Genomic DNA, 15406 nt, shown 5'->3' on the forward strand with positions numbered 1-15406 from the left:
ATTCAACTGTATTTGGTCACACTTTGCATTTTACAACATTAAACCAGTGACCTGTTTTTAAATGTGTGTGTGTGCGTTGCCTTGTTGTTACAGTTTTTAGCCTGTACTATGTGTTATGCTCTTGTGTTGTCGTGTGTGTGTGTGTGTGTATATATGTGTGTATTCATACCTAAGTCATACATATTATGTACAGTACAATGTTGCAGTTTGTCTGTTGAATCTTACATACATCGTGAATACAGGGTGCAAACTGTGTCCCAGTGGTGTCCGTCTGTGTCCGTCCGTCTGTGTCTGTCGGACGTTTGCGTTTGCCGTTTCTGTGCATGGCTCAGTTCCAGATCTTGAGGAAGCTGTCCCAGGACCCGGTGCTCACGGCCATGCCGTCATCCGTCACGCCCAGACAGCTCACGCGATTGTCATGGCCGGCCAGGACTCCTGCAGGAAGGGAACGGACAAACAGAAGATGACTTGTTGCCGCAAAGCGTTTAGACTCTGCAGACGTCAACTCTGAAACCCTCACACAGAAACGTCCACAGGGTGAGCTGTTTAATGAAATCAGTGCTTTTTGGAGTGACATTTTCCCCTGAAATACTACTGATACCACGACATTTACAGCTATTTGTTGATTATTTTCTCCACTGCAGAGCAAAAATAACCAGATCAGATGATTATATGTGGGTTCTCTCCAGCTTCCTCCCACAGTCTATAAACATGCAGATTGGGGATTAGGTTAACTGTGCACTCTAAATTGACTGTAGGTGTGAATGTGCTTATTAATACTATTCGTTTCTGTGTTTTCCCTGTCTGTTTACTCTCTTTTAGATTTGGTCGGTTTTATAGGTTTCTTTGCATCGTATGCAGTTTTTTTCAAAAATGGTCTGTATGCAGAGTAGAGCATGGATAAAGTGTCTGCTCTCTCTGAACTTCCCTGTGTTTGAAGGTCACGCAACAGTGACATTGTTATTTTATTATTTACATCATGGAATTACTGATATATAATGTCAACTAAATCCTGCCGACTGCACCTATAAAATGGCTTTATAGACATTTTCAGGTCACAATCAGAACCACAAACGATCTCAGATGTTTGTCTGAAGAAGTTCCGCAACAAATACCATCTTCACCTCAGGTATCTCTGACCTCACACTGAAGCACAGCTGTCCTCTCGCCTGTTTCCCACTCACCTGCTCTGTCTCCCTTCATGGCGTCCCATATGTTGCAGTTGAAGTCGTCGTAACCAGCCAGCAGCAAGCGGCCGGAGCGAGAGAAAGCCACGGAGGTGATGCCGCAGATGATGTTGTCGTGGCAGTAGAGGCCAAGCTCCTGGTCTGCGCGCAGGTCAAACAACCTGCAGGTGGCGTCGTCGGAGCCGGTGGCGAAGGCGCTGCCATTGGGAAAGAACTGAGGGGAAGCACAGGGAGATGAAGGATTCTTCACAAGTCCAGCTTTTTTCAAGACTCTATTAATAAAAGGTAGGTCAATGGAAGTACACAAAAAATAATCAATATTAAGAAACACCCAAATGTATTATTACTGGTATTTATACTGTGTACTAATACTGCAGACAATTATGATTTAGCTCCTACTTGGTGGCTAAAACTGCTGGAACTTGAATCTGGTCTTTTTCTGTTTTTTTGAAACCTCTGATCTTGCAAAACACAGCTTTGTGTTAAAACGGGTGGAATGCACCTTTAAACTGTCTGTAATCCCAGAAAAAGAATGACCTTATAGTGGGAGTGGGCTCTGTTTGTGTTTCCGCACTTGCACTTGCCACTATGACCAGCAGAGGGCACCCCGAGGCAAGTAAAAGTACTTTTCTAGAGCAGAATACTTATTCAGTGAATAAAAAGCAGCACACTCACACAGATGGCGTTGATGTCCGACTCGTGGCCAGTGAAAGTCTGCCGGCACATGCTGTCCCTGATGTCCCACAGTTTGACCGACGCGTCACAGGCTCCTGACACGAAGGTGCGGAGGTCGGGCGACAGGGACAGACTCATGACGTCGCCGGTGTGGCCCGAGAAAACCGTGGTCTGTTGACATGTCTCGATGTCCCACAGTGCACTGGGGGGGAGGGGGAGGGGGAGGGGCGCAGAGCACAGAGTTAGCGATCAGCTCTGGGAAGCATGTTTGCGCGACTTGTTTTTTTTTTTTTATCTGTCACTCACCATGTGGTGTCTCCTGAACTTGTGATGATTTGATTGTCATCAATGAAACGGCAACATGACAAGTAACCTGAGAGCAGAGGGCACAGGTGTTTGGATCAGTTTCTCTTGTGAGTTTCCTTCAATTTTGGATTAACAAAACCGCACAAAACAACCTGGACTGCATGTTAACTGGCCATAAAATCCTCCTAATATGTCACAGAGACTCAGGAATAATGTTCATATAACATTCTGAACTCACCAACAACAGTACAGACAAAATATTCGCATTAAAAATATATTTTGCAGACCGCAAATCATGTTTATGTTTTGAAATCATGTTTTTGGCATGTGGCGCCACCTACCGCCGTCTACCAATCACTGCAGTCAGTAGAGTCTCAGCTGCCGAGCAACCACGGTTGCCAGTTACGTCTGAGCTACAATGGCGAAGAAAACGAAACCTAAAAGACCTTCTCAAAGGTCTTTAAAAGGCACCATATGTAAGAATGTGGCCAAAAACAGTTACTACATTCAAATTCAAAATACCGAGGTCTTTTAGGTTTCGTTTTCTGACGTAACAGCTGAGACTCTACTGACTGCAATGACTGGTAGACGGCGGTAGGTGGCGCCACATGCCAAAACATAATTTCAAAACATAAACATGATTTGCAGTCTGCAAAAAAAAAAATGTATGCAAATATTTTGTCTGTACTGTTGTTGGTGAGTTCAGTTTGTTATATGAACATTACTCCTGAGTCTCTGTGACATATTAGGAGGATTTTATGGCCAGTTGATTTAGATTTATTACATAATGCACCTTTAATTTAACTATGATTTCATTGATTTGGTACACAGCGACCCGAAAGCTGTAAGAAAACGTTTTTTCAACAAACTGCCACTACAGCGGGTGAGTGAGCATTCTGCAAACTTCATTATCAACTTTGATAGAAGATAGAAGATAGAAGACAGTCATATGATAGTTTAAGTTCAGATTACTTTCTAAAATCTGCATTCTACGTTTTGAAATTATTTTATTTTTCTTCTCTTAATCCGCAGGATTCAACACATCTGTAGACCCCAAACAAAACACTGGTGGCTTCCATACAACAGCTGGAATGCACTCTGGACTCTAATGGTACTGTATGGCGCTGTATGTAGCAGCACAGTAGCCACAGTCTCACAGGCTTTCTGTAATGTCCCAGCTCATTAAGACTGTGTTAGGCTGCGATTAATTAACCATGTAAATGAAATCTCCATTGTTTAGGGCTTTGGGACCAGAGCTTTCCCACGAGGCGGCGGCCTGTGGTGCGTTCGTGTGAGATGTCTCATCTGTGCCACTCACAGATTTAAATCAGAGGTGTGTGCGTGAGTGATCTTCTCCAACCCCTTACCTGTGTGGCCAGCTAACTCCCTGCTGATTCTGACGTTGCCGTCGCGCGTCTTCAAGCAGTAGATGGAGCAGATGTTGTCGAGGCCTCCGCAGGCCACGTAGTTCCCAGAGGGGGCGTACGCACAGGTCATCACCCAGGAGGAGCGCAGGGGGATGGCGTGTATCTGGACAGGAAAATAGAGGTAACATTTGAGGATAAATCAATAAAACTGTTATGAGTCAACCACAATCCTACAAGAGAAACACTTCATTTCATGTTACCTTGTTAGTGGTGTAACTGTCCCAGACGATGAGTTTTCCATCTTGAGAGGCACTGACCAGGAGCCTGCAGAGACACGCATTCAAACATGTCAAACCTCTTCTGTAGCTTTTATTATTATTATTATTATTATTATTAGTAGTAGTAGTAGTAGTAGTAGTAGTAGTTTGTCAGTGCAACACAAGGAAGAGTTTGGCGCACTTAGCTCTCCGTTGCTCTCCGTCTGTCTGTTAGCAACATAACTCGAAAAGTCGGATTTGGCTGAAATTCAGCAAATGAAATTCAGGAAATGTCCGCAATGTGACCAGGAACAAGGGATAAAATATTGGCCGTGATCTGTAGACGCTGCACGCCGGGAGAGTTTATTTTGCAGGCACAGCTGCCTTTGGCGGAGGTCTGCGCTCTCCGAGTGCTTTTCTAGTTATCGTTTGTTTTCAATCAGGTTTGGCTGTGTTCATGTTTGATTCGGCCAAATGTGGATTCAAAGATGCAGTATAATTTAGTTCTTTGTATACTCAACAAAAATATAAACGCACAAACTTGAAATGGTGAACAAAAATAGAATGTCATGACATTTGCTCAGATTCTTGATGCATTTGTTTATGTAATGATTTGTTTTGCTCAAACCCAGTAGTCCAGTGTCACTTGGCCACTCCTTCTGACTACAATCTCAGATTGAGTATTTCAACTCACGAGAGTCATGGAGTATGGCAGAGTGGTGGTCAATACCATATTGGTCTGGTATGGTCTGGCCAATAAAAGGGCACACCAAAATGTGGACTTTTGCCACTTGTCAATATGTCTTTTTCTACCGAGTTACATCAGAGAAATGGTACGATTCAGTGGAGCGTAACCTTTCTCTGACTATTCTAACCGTTGAGACCGATAAGAGTGCAGCGTTGTCGACTCACTTTGAATCTGAACCCCAGTGCATGGCGTAGATTTTGGCGAGGTGACCGCGCAGAGTGCGCCTCGTCCGCATCTGAATCCGCCCCACGGGATCCAGACCAGCAGTTATCTAGATTATAATTAGGAAAGAGTTTTATGTCGTTACATATTTTTAAAAAAATGTATTTCGACGGGCCTGAAATTTACCTGTGTCAGGGTTGAATCTCCACATGCTTTCCTGGCATCCTGTTGGATAGGGAATCACAGAGTGAGGGAATAAAACGCAGCAGGTGAATGTGTTTACTCGGCTATAAAACATTAGACTTACTCTTATCTGGTTCCTAAGCTGCTCTGCCTCCTGACGAAGCTGCTCCAGCTCACTCATTTTGGATTTGTCCGAGCAGTCACCTGTTGGTTTCAAGCATCCCATTATGTTTTATAAAAAGTCCCAAAAATTTAATAAAAATTATATTATATTTATTAAATTCTATGCCAGTGTACATGTTTCTATTTTTGAACCTAATTAATAAAAAAAAAAATCTAAATGGGGATCTATATTTTTGTATGGGCTTATTTCCTTTTCCCGTTTTCGTCAAAGATTAATCAATTAAGTAACACGATGCATCTAAAATACCACTGATTTGTGGCAATAAATAGAAGAAAAAAAACATACTAATTTTTAATCTCTGAGGATTACTGAGCCCGTACAGTGAGGAAAAAACCTTGTAATCTGTTTATGGCTGTGCACCATGCCTGGTTTAACTGAGGAGAATAATCTGTAATGACTAAGCTGCTACAGAGCAGCGAGCGTACATCGCTCTCAGGCAGCAGATACTCGGCGAACAACTCCCTTTAAATCACAAAGAAACCTGTTACACTGCAACTGCACCACCATTATGACCAAGTAAAGATGTCTAAAACAAGGAGATTAATCCTTTAACTGTACACACACACACACACACACACACACACACACACACTGTCCATCACACCACGCTTGCAGGAGGAAGCAGCATTTCCTGTTGCTGATACAGAGGCACAGTTACACATTCAAACGGCCGCTCCCAGACAGGGGGCCTCTATTTGCATTTGTGTGGCAATTCAAATTCAAGATAACGCTCAACAGCAAACATGCACACACACACACACACACACACACACACACACACACACACACACACACACACACACACACACACACACACACACACACACACACACACACACACACAGGGAAGAGCAATTAGCTACAGTAGGTCACTGTTCCCTTAGGGGAACCTGCGACCAGATGGATCTCACAGCGCTAATGGAAGTCAAAAGGAGCGCATCGTGGGTGTCAGTCTCCTGGCACAGCTGCTCATTTAGCCTATGAGGAGAAGAAACGCTGGGGCGATGCATCACTGATCTGGACCTGGATGAGTCCAGGTACCCGGACGATGACACACACACGCTGTCAGTGGACAGGGAAGTAAAAAAAAAACATGAATGTCACGCTGACTCCACCTTTACTGCATGCATGTAAGGGCAAGAAGCAGCTGCCGCCATGATGCTGAAGAGGATAAGGGATAGTCCAAATGTTTTGAAGGGGGGGATGGGGGCGGGTATATAAGCTATAGAGTCAGAGTGTAAACTTTAGATTAGGGAACACGTATTCACCATTAACTAGGTGCTTACGAAAGAAAAAAGTGTTACCCAAATCGGAATGGATTTTTAAAAAAATGTGTAACTTAATGTTTCAATCCTGAAAAAGAACAGACTAGACGATCCAGTCCAGACGCAGGACCACACACTCCGTGTTTTTAATCAAACCATTCCAGGGAGATTCCAGGATTATAATTCACCGAAATCGGGTGATTTAACGCGACTTCAGAATGTAAACGGACTAAAACGCGGGCGTTGTGTAGCTGTTGTGAGCACACAATGATTTGGACGAAGGCACGGTTCTAAAACAAAAGCACGCAACATCCGTTTCCCCGACAACTCGCTGTCCTTCGTTATTAATCTATATCGAACTACAAATACATATGATTTGAAATCGAGACGACTCCGTTAAAATCACATTTGACACTAGAGGATAATCTGTTCAAATCATCCTAAAATCGGGCCAGATCGGGACAATTATCCTCTAGCACATACACTACTAGAATATTCAGTGTGCCGAGATAGGTCCAACTGAAAAATATGGATGAATATATTTACGGCACCGCGATCAGCAGTTTACTCCGATGTCAGGAAGTATAACCCAAACATCTGATCGGTCACAATCATAACACAAGAAAATCATTTAAATAGCACTAGCATTAGCATCACTCAAGTGCAAAGTACACGTTTGGTGTAGCGGTTAGCAAGACCTGGGTTCATATCCCGGTCGGATTAAGGCCTTTCTGCATGGAGTTTGCATGTTCTCCTAGTGTGTGTGTGTGTTCTCCGGTTTCCTCCCACAGTTGAAAAAACATGCAATATGGGGATTAGGTAAATTAGACACTCTTGATTGACAGTGAGAGTGAATTTTTGTTTGTCATCCCATGTCAGCTGAGATTAGCACAGCGCCCTCTGTGACTTGAGATTTAAAGTAGTCTTTGAAAGTCTGGACAGAATTCAGATTCAACCCACATTTGGGTCTGAAATCTGATTCAATTCTGATTTCTACAGATCTTCGTCACATCTTGATCTGAACTTCTGCTTAAATCAGGTTTGCAAAGTAGAATGTTCATTTGTCAAATTTGCTCAGGAAGGTTTGATTGTGCCCAGGGCCATTTCTAGCTTTGTGGGGGGCCTAATCCAAGATGCTGTTCAGGGGGGCCCCCTAGTTTGCCAAACTACAACAGAGGGATTCCAAAACCCTTTAGACCAGGGGTCTCAAACTGGCGGCCTGAGGGCCACATGCGGCCCCCCAATCGATTGCATGCGGCCCCCCCACTTAATGTTATAGGAAAACATGGCCCATGACCTCACTGTCTTTTAAACACAGTGTGTAGCTGAGGCACAGCTGCCAGTGAGGTGATAGAATATAATATGTTTGCTAGCAATGTTTTTATAACAGTAATAATAATTATCATGTCATAATTATGTCAGTAATAAATGCATCATATACAACATTCAATTACATATTTAAATACGCTTGTTAGAGCCCGAGCCACAAATGGCAGTGGCCGAAGTGGCTCCTGGAACCAATTTTAATTACAGCTGTCCACACTATTATTTATGTAATTTAAAATAAATGTCTGTCTTTGATATTAATACATTAATTTTGCATCATAAATAGTATTATTAACTATACGTGTGATATCATGATATTATCATATCATAATATTGTAAACAGTTGTTTTTTCCCCACTTGTTGTTCTCTAGGCCGGCCCCCTCATGACCATAATAGATGCACATTGGCCCCCAGGTCATTTGAGTTTGAGACCCCTGCTTTAGACGATCCACAAAGATGCCACAATCTACTGCAGTTCACAAGCAAAAACAGGATGTCCAGGGTGTGACCCCGCCTTTCACCCTAAGTCAGCTGAGATTGGCACAGCGCCCCCCTGCGTCCCTCATGTGCAGGATAAAGCGGTAGAAGATGCATGGATGTTTCAAGACGTCGGTTGCGTTGCGAAGAATGATGTTTTACAATGTCGTGACTGGAAAATCCAAAATGTTGGAAATGGCGGAGGAGAGAAGGTCCAACAACAATAACATCCCTTAACTTAAATGTGATCGTGTATTGACGGCTACAGATGCAAATCGTGGTTTTGATTGACATCATGTTGTTGTTCTGTACTGACTTGGACTCATACCTCTCAATGTTTCCTTCACAGAAGTGGATGGAGACCACATTTGCAATGTAACTGGCAATCAGGTGCATCACACAACCCTTCTACAAAACCTGAACTATCCCTTTTATTCATCATCCATTCTGGAGCAGCAGCAGAACTCAGCCATGCTCTCTTCCTTCTGCCTCAACGTTGGAGGGCGTTGACTGACAAGTTTGATTTCACAAGGCGACAGAAACTCAAAGATGCTAAGTGTGACTGGCCACACCCCTTTGTAGCCTCACATCTGATGTGTAACTAACATGGTTACACATCAGTGCAGAGGGTGAACATGCACAGACACTGTGTGCATGATCATGTCAGAGCTCACACACACACACACACACACACACATATACAGGCCTGGACTTAAAGGGAAAATCCGTAGAATATCCTCTCTCTGTCTGTCTGCAGAAATTGAGATATTTCCCACAGCATTGAAGTGGGAGGAGAGGCCCGTGAATGCACCACGTATTGATCAGCAGAGGCCTTGACCACGTCTTGATTCAAATGGAATAATGCGGATTGTAATTCTTTCAAATGAATCAAAGAAAAATAATGCCATGAAGAAGAGCATCATCATCATCATCATCATCATCCAGCCATCTTACACTCAGCTTACACCGCTGCTGTCACTGCGTTTGATAATGGGTGGCTACCTGTTATTTCTCCCGATGATTAATGTTCCTTCTGTCAAATGAAATAAAAAAAATATATATCTTAAAAAAAAAAAAAAAAAAAAAAAGAGTAGAAACTGAAAGCAAAAATCCAGCAGCGGAGGAGAAGAAGAACTGTGACTGTGTGTGTGTGTGTGTGTGTGTGCGTGTGTTTCAGTCGGCAGCAGATTTCCTCAGATCCACTGAAAAAAACAAAACCTCAGCTCCTCACGATCGGCCCGGATTAATTCTCCAAATCCTTCAAAAAACAGGCAAATGGAGCGGAGACGCACACATGTCCATGTCTCTGTGTCTCTGTCTTTATCGAGGCTCCAGGGAGAGAGAGAGAGAGAGAGAGAGGGGGAGAAGATGAAATCTGCTGCTTCTGATGCCGCTTCCTCTGCGAAAAGCTTCGGCCTGCTCCTTTTTTTCCCCTTTCACGCCCGACAAGTGAACACAAACATGTTAGTGCAGTCCGACAGCAGTCAGCAGACACAATCAGCCGCAGCTCTGACCTCAGGATCGTCCATTAAACACCGTTCACTCCGGTTTTTTTTTTCCTTTTTTTTTCTCTCTTCCTTTTTTACTCCGACTCTGCTTTTCGTGACGTGATCCTCGTTTCCTTCCTCTCTTCGGTCTCCTCCTCCTCCTCCTCCTCCTCCTCCCTCCTTCCTCATCAGAACAACCGCCTCCGACTCCGCACTGAATCACTGAGTCCACTCTGCCTCCAAGGCCTCGTTCAGATTACACCAAGATTAATCCAGATTTGAAGTAGATTAGTCTTTGAAAGTCTGGACTATTTCAGATTTGTACGTGGTCTGATTAATCTGATTAAATTCGGATCTTGATCTGAATGAAGTGCTGCGTGAATCAGGTTTGCATCGTAGAATGTTTATAATGCGTTCATATTGTATCCAGGGCCGTTTCTAGCTTTGTCGGGGCCCTATGCAAGAGGCTGTTTTGGGGGGCCCCACTAGTTTGCCAAAATATGACGAAAAGATTCTTAACCCTTTCCATCACACGTGGGAAACATAAGGCCCCAGGGCCAGATCTGGCCCGCAGACAACTTTTATCTGGCCCGCGACTTCCGACAGGTTAGCTCAGGGTGCAAATACAGACTTAACACTCACAGCTCAAATTACTTTAAAAATATAAAGTATTTGCATGTTGCATATAAAGTTGGGTTTAATGATTAACATTTAACAACACCTTTTATCTGTGGCCCCCTTTGCTTGCTTTATTTATGGGTGTGTGGCCCTCTGGAAAAAACTGTTGCCCACCCCTGCTTTAGATGATCCACAAGGACGTCACCATCTATTACACTTACACTACATTGATGATAACCTTTTATATACGTATATATATATATATATATATATACATGTATATATATACCTATATAAATATAGACATATGTATATGTATATATGTATGTATATAATACAAGGAAAACAACAATAAAACAGGTATTGTTTATATATATATATATATACACACACATATAAAGGTTTTTTTGGGGGGTTTTTTACATTTGTAAGCAAGAACAGAACACAAAGTCTCACAACCCAAAACAATAAAATGAAGTAAATATAAGTGGACCAAGCCCAATATCAACATCATCATTTAATTCTCCTCAGATTTGGAGCCCCCTGGTGGCTTGGGAGGCCCTATGCATTTGCATAAGGTGCATTTTAGCAAGAAACAGCTATGCCTGTATCTGAATGTTTCCCATCGTTGCAACCAGATAGTAATTATCGTTATTTAACCTTCATTTTTATTTTGAAGCAGTGGCATATGCAATACATTTCAGGTGACTATTATAAGGGTCAAACTATCCATTTGGTGATATGTTGTCCTGTCTTGTGCAATACGAGAATCAATACGCCAGGGCAAATATCAACATTTTGTCATAATATTAATTGCCAGAGAATAATAATTGTGCAACAGTAATGAATTAAAGAGCGGTTATGGGCTGATTATTAAAGAAAGTGTTCACTAAGATGTGAAAACTAATTTTAACCAGATTCTCACTCTATAAGTGACATATTTTGAGTCCGGTTTTGTACCTAATGAAGTGGCCGGTGAGTACATGTGGAGGTCATCTTTTTGAAAACAGTGACCCCTGGTGTGGAGAAATGTCATTACACTCCACCATTCAACCGTAACTAAGTCATACTGTATGTTTACATCATCCTCGTGTTTTTTCTTTTCTTCACACAACAAATAAAAATCATTAATCGCCATTTTTCTCACATATATCACGTTATTTACGACTAAACGGTATACTCTAGTGTGTGTGTGAGCAGGTTGAACTGGTCCGTACAAAAGGGGGCGTGGTTAGTTTTGAGACAAGAGGCGCCCTACTCACAGTCACGTGGGCGGTCTCTGCACTCCCGTGACTTTTTTGAACAAATAATAGAGGGACGAGGCGTGTCATGGCTGCTCTGTTGTTATTGGGCAGCACATCATCTTCCTCCACAGCATCCGAGTGTCTGCCCTGTCCACTGCCGCTGCTAATGCTGTCTCACTGGACTTGTCCTCTGTCCAAAGTCTGAGCCGGGACATCCTCCAGAGAGCCGCGGCTGAGGCCCGCGGAGAACCGGCACACACCCGGTCGTGTTTAGTTTACGAGCAGGAAGTGACTGACACTATCTGTGGGTAAGTTTGAATCTTCGTCATTGTCAGTGCGCATGAAAAAAATGAATAAATCACATGAAAAGTGATGATTCAGTCTGGAGACAGGAGTTCTGGACCGGGTGCGTTGTTTTAATATGTCCGGGCGAACCGCCGGTCACCACTTTCTGACCGCGGACCTCAAAAACCAATAACCTAAAACGTACATTTAATAAAAATGTATCCTCTTTTTAGTGACATTGGCCTCTTGATAAGCTGGTATGTTTTCATGCCGCATTTGCTCCACCCTGATGGTGGAAAATGGGCATGTTGTTTTGTTTACAGACCTGTTTCCAACATAAGGTCCGGGAACCTTCTAAGGCCACGGTTCTCACACTGTGGTCCCTGTACCACCAGTGGTGTGTGAACTTCCTCTGATGGAAATACTGTTCTACTGTATATTCTACTGTACACTATATCATTTTAACGGTCTCTTTTGTCGTGCAGCCAGGTTTTTTTATTATTTACTAGTCCACGTTCACTCTCTGTGTATCAAAATGATGTGGGATGCTGCTGACTAGTTACTGTAGGTCACAGCATCTATTGTCAGGGTATCCACGCGGTCTTAAAAATTCTTAAATCTAATTTGAATTTAAGGCCTTAAAATGTCTTTAAATTCTCTAAAATCTCATAAAAGGTCTTAAACACAATTTTGAAAGGTCTTAAAAATCTATTAATGTTACTTTTATTTAAAACATGCTTAAACTTCAGTCTCACTTTGAAATGTTTCTATTTTTGAGGATGCAATAACATAACTACAACACGGAACTAAAGTAGGCCACCTGTGCTGCCCGGTGAGAATTTATCGAGCACCACTAGCTAGTGTGCTGTGCGTGCGCCGCGGTGTGTTACAGCTTAGCATAGCAGCAGAGAAAACGTAATGAAAGCCCACAGCTGAGCCGAATTGCAAGTTCAACGATTTGTGGCTCGAATTTTCCTTCATGTCTTTTGTACTTTTTTGCCAGTATGGATTTGAAATGGGTCTTAAACTGTATTCATTATGGTCTTAGTTTTAAAAAGTCTTAGATTTGACTTGTTGAAACCTGCAGAGACCCTGTCTGTCCTGACTCTGCAGACATTTATAAATCTTTTAGGACTGATAAGCAGAAACAAAATGAATCCGTGGTCCCTGACATATAGGAATCCCGTCAAACTCTGAGCCATTTTTCCCACTCAACGCTAACCATACATCAGCTGTGTGTGTCTAAAGTGTCACTGTAGACATTTATCCACAGGACACAAGAGTCACTTTATTAATTTTATGCTCAACTTCCCTGTTAACCCTTTAAGGTTCTACTCAACCATTTGGTCGAGCACACTTTAAGTCACTATATCTCATTGAAAAATTAATCAACCTGAACTCACTAAAATTAAATTAATGTGACTTGTTCTGAATGTTGTACTTTATGAATTATGCAAATCAGGTTTATTATGAACAGACATCTTAACCGTTTGGTAGAGGCCTGTATCTGAAATACTGTAGGGTCTAATTAAAAAAAAATACATATATATATATATATTGATAGTCATTATTGTTGTCATAACATAACCGGCGACCTTGAGTGTCTTGAAAGGCGCCTTCAAATATAATGCATTATTATTGTTATTATTAGTAAATAAAATAAAATAATAAAAAATGCTATTACCATTAATACCTTAAAGGGTTAAAAGCCACTGACACCTTATGTCACCATGATGAGGTTTAGCCTGTTTCTCCTCAGATGTTGTTGACCAAATACGTGTCACTGTACAAGACTTCAATCTTTTACAGACTGCAAATCATGTTTATGTTTTGAAATCATGTTTTGATATGTGGCACCACCTACCGCCGCCTACCAATCATTGCAGTCAGTAGAGTCTTAGCTGCCGAGCAACCACGGGTTGCCAGTTACGTCTGAGCTACAATGGCGGAGAAAACGAAACCTAAAAGACCTCGGTATTTTGAATTTGAGTGTAGTTACCGTTTTTGGCCACATTCTTACATACGGCGCCTTTAAACTAAGTAAAAACAGCTGATCACATTACACTTTTTAAAGGTGCAGTAGGAGAGTTTAAAATCCTTGCAACAAGAACAACGGACATGAGGTTATCATGGGTGTTGCAGCGTAGAATCACAACACAGTCTTCTATTGTCATACAGTGTCACGCTACCCGAGGTGAAGAGCATACATAATCCACTTATCACAACATTCAGTACATTTCTCCAGCTTGAGTCTGAAGACAAAAGTGAGTCTTTCCATGAAATCAATCTATTTTACAGTTCCTCACCATTGGTCCAGTGTTGGAGGATCAACTTCTTCACGTAATAGCTTCCCTGCCATCTTGAATAAGTATTTGTCTCTGTGTAGAACTCTTTCAGGAACTTTACCAAGGTATAGTGTAATAAATGAGGAGTCTATATCCACTTTCATTATCCTATATATCAGTTGCCACCTCCTTCCAGTATGATTAGCTTGGAGATGATTAGCCATAGATGTCCCACATTGCCACGTTCCAGCAATCCTGCCTACTGCAGCTTTAATAAAGGATGTTTCATCAATCAATTCGTTGGTTTTGTAAAACTAAAATATAATCAGCAAACATATTGCAGATCTCTGTGACCAGAGATTTTGGCATGCATTTTTTGGAAATGCTAATGAATAAATGAATGCATGTAGTTATTTTGATGACGTTCATATAAAAAACTCAGATGAGAAGTGCCTGGGTGTGGTTCTTGTAAGACAGTAAACTAAGTGTGTTTCTCCTGCATGTCTAATCATGCTTTGCTGTGTAAGACCTGCGGCCTAGTTTCACGTCGTGTTATTCATCCTATTCATTTTCAGGCAGGACTGGTGTCGTTAAAGCAACGTTGGCAGTGATTTTAAACCATGAGGAAGAAACGCAAAGGTGTCTGTTGGCATCTGAAGTAAAGCATAACAAACAGAGCTGTCGTCGTGCAGGCACTGCTCAGCTGAGACGCAAAAGCACACAAGCAGCTGTGAATCAGCTGACTGCAAATACCAGCATGAGGTGTGAGCGAGAGCTTTTCATTAGGTCACAAATGTTAGTTTTCTGGTGGCGTTTAAATCGTCTGATCTTTGCAGTGTTTTGTGGTGGAAAAAAAGAAGTAAGAAATAAGGGAAGTGGTCAGATGAACATCCTTCGCTGTAGCTTCAGGTGACCGTGTGTCACACGACTGCTGGAGAAGTCATCGCCTTTCATTCATGTTGTCATTTAAGCAAAAATATGCAGCTTTTGCTTGACGGCTCACAATAAAAGCACATTTTTGATAAGTAGAGATACTTTTTATTTTGAAAAACCACACTAAACACCAGTTTGTGTTATTTGTGTACAGTTGATTTGTGTAACTTCTGGGAGGAAAAGGGCAGCTAGCCTAAGCTTTTATTGATGAAAGTTAGTTTTTGTACAGTAAGTTTTTATTTGTTTTGAATGAATAAATGTTAACTTTGTCTTAAATGTGCCTTTGTGTGATAAAATCATTGGAATAAGTTTATTTAAAAATCCAATTATCTTAAAAGATGCACAATTTTCCATGTTACAAGTCAATGACCCATCAACAATTATTTAGAAGAAGTTTTTTTTTTAAGGTTTTAAAA

The 15406-nt window shown here is 41.9% G+C and overlaps 1 protein-coding gene across 1 annotated transcript; it reads right to left on the reverse strand.

Moving 5' to 3' along the window:
* Positions 1-328: 328 nt before the first annotated feature.
* Positions 329-9192, reverse strand: gnb2 (guanine nucleotide binding protein (G protein), beta polypeptide 2; the record flags this gene model as incomplete). Its single annotated transcript, XM_083889987.1, has 10 exons — positions 9141-9192; positions 5010-5089; positions 4889-4927; positions 4705-4811; positions 3796-3859; positions 3536-3698; positions 2169-2235; positions 1863-2064; positions 1185-1401; positions 329-435 (listed from the first exon to the last, which is right to left on the reverse strand). The coding sequence occupies exons 2-10, from the start codon at positions 5064-5066 to the stop codon at positions 329-331; spliced, it is 1023 nt and encodes a 340-aa protein (XP_083746113.1). The 5' UTR covers positions 5067-5089; positions 9141-9192.
* Positions 9193-15406: the final 6214 nt, after the last annotated feature.

This window comes from Microchirus variegatus, assembly GCF_963457635.1.
Source record: "Microchirus variegatus genome assembly, chromosome: 5".
Taxonomy (NCBI): Eukaryota; Metazoa; Chordata; class Actinopteri; order Pleuronectiformes; family Soleidae; genus Microchirus; species Microchirus variegatus.